This window comes from Cyprinodon variegatus, unplaced genomic scaffold, assembly GCF_000732505.1.
Source record: "Cyprinodon variegatus isolate N-32 unplaced genomic scaffold, C_variegatus-1.0 Scaffold18, whole genome shotgun sequence".
Lineage (NCBI taxonomy): Eukaryota > Metazoa > Chordata > Actinopteri > Cyprinodontiformes > Cyprinodontidae > Cyprinodon > Cyprinodon variegatus.
The window spans coordinates 555,225-558,701 of record NW_015150471.1 but is presented as its reverse complement, the minus strand read 5'-3'; the positions used below and the strand labels follow the sequence as shown (position 1 = coordinate 558,701).

The window sequence follows — 3,477 nt, the reverse complement described above, 5'->3', positions numbered from 1 at the left end:
GTGCCACTGTGCGTTGGTGCATTAGTCAAGCACACAGTCTGCTTATAGCTGTAAAAAATAATCTGATCAATACAGCTGCTTTTTTGCTTGTAACAGAGGCGCTAACCTATTATTATGAGGTAGATCAGTAACTCCCAATGAGATACATTAAAAGAAGAAAAGAAATCGTTTTCTCATCCAGACGTTTTGATATGGAGCCTGAAAGAAAACGAACGGTTTCGGCCTGCGGATCATTTCAATCTAATATATACAAATATTAGATCTACGTCCTTTTCATCTATTAGACTCCGAATAGATCTCAAAAAGTCTCTGTTTCAATTATTCCATTTATCGCAGGTGAAATGTCGCATTTGTGCAAGTGAACTGTCATCTAAATAAGCAACAACAGGAGAAGAAGAGGATTGTAGCGACTTTTAAGCCCTCCTTGTTGTATGAAAAAAAGGAAATAGGCTCCTCTATCTGTATGAGACGCTGACCGTTTGTTTAGAGAAGCACACTGAGTCTCAGGTTGTTTAATGCTATAAAGGAAGGACTAGGCAGTTTTTAAAAGTTATAATTAAGGATCACCATCCTCTTAGCACTGAGAGTGAAGAGTTTGGGGAACTGCTTGACCCAGAATACGTTTTGCCTTCCAGAGAGGCTTGTATAACTTGCCTAAAAAAAGAAAAGAGAATCGCCTAAATCCAAGAACTTTGAAAGATTTTTTTCTTTAGGAAAAAAAAAATCTTACATCAGTCAACAAGCAACATTACATCCACAAACCTTTGACTTAAAATTTTACATTATAACATCGTCACATTATAGACTGTGTTTTTAAAAGATATTTTAAAATTAAATAATTCGCATTGAGATATAGAATAATAAAACCTTACAATAACTATTGAACTTTATTGATTTCATAATGGAGAAATTTACCTCTGCATCTAACCCTTACCCTTGGTACGGAAGAGGATTAGGGCCACTGGAAAAAAAAAAAAAAAGTTAACTGATTTTAAATTTTATTGCAGTTTATTTTGGGAAAAAAGTCAGAATTCTGACTTTTTTCTCAGAATTCTGACTAAACAAGCACCAGTGCCGAGATCATCACAGGCAAGGCCTCTATGGGCTTATAAGACACACAAACATATTCAAAGATGTAGACAGAGAACAACATCCTTTAAACATGAAGTTTCCTCCATTAAAACATACTAAACTGACTGAAACACACGATGCTTCATTACTTAATACTGTAGTTAATGTTCATCACTCATATAAAAGAAATCTGGGTAAACAATACATTTCTAATAATCATATTCAAAGGACAATAAATCCTTTTTTTCCATTTTCCTTTAAATCAAACAGGTAACATTTTACAAGATTTATTTTGTCCTATTTGACACGTTATTGTACACATTAGGAGCACAGTATATTCAGATAAGGCCTGAATGTTTGGTTTGTTGTTCCAATTTGAGCCACTAGGTGTCAGTATTACTTATTGCTCCTTTAATGTTTTAATTTAAACTCTTGGGGTTATTGTATTTAAATATGACAGTTATTAATTTATCACTGATTTTCTTTAATCAGTAGAGATTAAACATGAGGCTAGTATATACAAAAAAAACCCATCAAAATCATTCATATTGGAATAGCCTAGCAAGTTAAAGAGGAACCACATGTTTCCCTTGCTATACAATATAACGCAGCGTAATCCTGGTTGGATATTTGAATATATTTTGTAATGCTAACGTTTGCAAAGTTTTGGGGTTTTTTGCATTTTCAACAAGTGTTTTAATTTACCTTTTTGGTTGAAATTTTGTTATATTCTTGAAATAAATATTTTTATTTAAAAAAACATGTTATTTATTCAGCTTGGTGTTCATACAGTAGAATTATGGCCCTTCAACATTGATCAGGTTTGGATAAAACAGTTTGATTGTGGAACGACCGACTGAGAAATGTGCAGACTGTGCTTAAAGGTCAACCCTTGATCTAGAAATGTTAATCTATGAGCTCCATCTTTAAGAGTTAAATATTCAGCCAGGGGCCTCTTGATAAAAAAAAACACTTTTGTTTCCCTGCAGATCACTATGAGATTTTAATGACATAAAACTAGTTTTAATACTTTTTGTGAGCATTATTGCTTCAGCTTAAATTGTGAATGAAAATAATTTTGTCCTTAGATCGTTCTGGATTTTTAAGACAGGTCTGGTTGTGGCTTTATATCGCAGCTTTACTCCACTAGATGAATTTCTCCTTTCTCAATCTTTATTCTTTGATTTATTTCTAAATGTGAGTTGAAATTAACCTTAATGGAAGTCCAGGAAAACTTTCTGTGGAAGCCATTCAAGTTGTGTTTGAGGAGTTGAGGAAAAAAGGTAAATATGTCTCTGATGTTTGTCTCACACTCATCTCCAGCTGTGATAAACTTACTTGGTGTCTGACTTCAGGCAACCTGGAGTGGTTGGACAAAAATAAGTCGCGGTGTTTGGTCATGTGGAGACGACCGGAGGAATGGGGGAAGTTGATATACCAGTGGGTGAGTTACAGACTGTACTTTGTTGTCACGGCTGATAATGTGAGAGGATCTGTTATTTATAGAGCTGAGAGATTAATGTTTCTCCAATCACATGTTCTTTGGCATTATTTCTCTTTCATTATGTCATTGAAACCTCTGGGATAATCAAACTCTACACCAACCTGATCCTAAATCCATTATTCTTATCCGTGGATTTAGAAATATTTACAAAACTGATATACAGTCAATTGTTTTGTGTTGTGATCTGATTTCATGATTTCTTTGCTGTGTCGTTTTTAAGCTTAATAATTTGAACTTTGGGTGCTTTTTTAATATTAATTCTCAGTCCAGTGGCTGACTGCAATCTGTAGGTCAGTAAAAGAGAAACTTCAGCTGCTTATGAACAACAACCTTAACTCATCGGTCTGCCAGGCTTCTGTTAAGCCGTAAAATATTCTGTGAAAGGAAGGAAAAGAAATTAAGAATGAAAAGTAGTAATTATATTCCAGATTTTTCTTTCAAGACAAAAGTCAAATCAATTCAAAGGAATGCTCGGGTTTATAGTTTGCTTATTGCAGAAAATAAAAAATTTTTTTAACCTTTCATTTTCCAAGTCACACTGATTTGAAGCATTTATTTTTTTGTATTTATGAATGTTGCCACATTTGATCAGAAATAACAAATATCAGTTTGATAGATTGAGAAATATAATTTAAGAATATTACATTTTAAGGAACCCTTAACTAATTGGACCTTAAAGAAATGCTGACTAATCTATATATATATATATATTAGTGATGGAACGGTTTATGAAAACCGTCTGAACCGTTCAGTTCAACTGTCTCGGTTCGGTTCGCGTGCGTTTCGTTCGGTTCATGCGCTGCTCCTTTTTCTCATAGGCGAAGCGATTATACTCCAGAGCAGAAGGTGGCGGTACTGCGACCAAAGCCAACCACCAGTAGTAAACAAGAAGAAGAAGAAGA

The 3,477-nt window shown here is 34.1% G+C and overlaps 1 protein-coding gene across 1 annotated transcript in view; it reads left to right on the top strand.

Moving 5' to 3' along the window:
* Positions 1–3,477, top strand: part of vps25 (vacuolar protein sorting 25 homolog (S. cerevisiae)) — a 15,504-nt gene that overhangs the window by 3,048 nt on the left and 8,979 nt on the right. The window contains exons 3-4 of the mRNA XM_015387403.1: positions 2,301–2,354; positions 2,427–2,515. Coding sequence (XP_015242889.1) covers positions 2,301–2,354; positions 2,427–2,515 — 143 coding nt within the window. The remainder of the gene's footprint in view (positions 1–2,300; positions 2,355–2,426; positions 2,516–3,477) is intronic.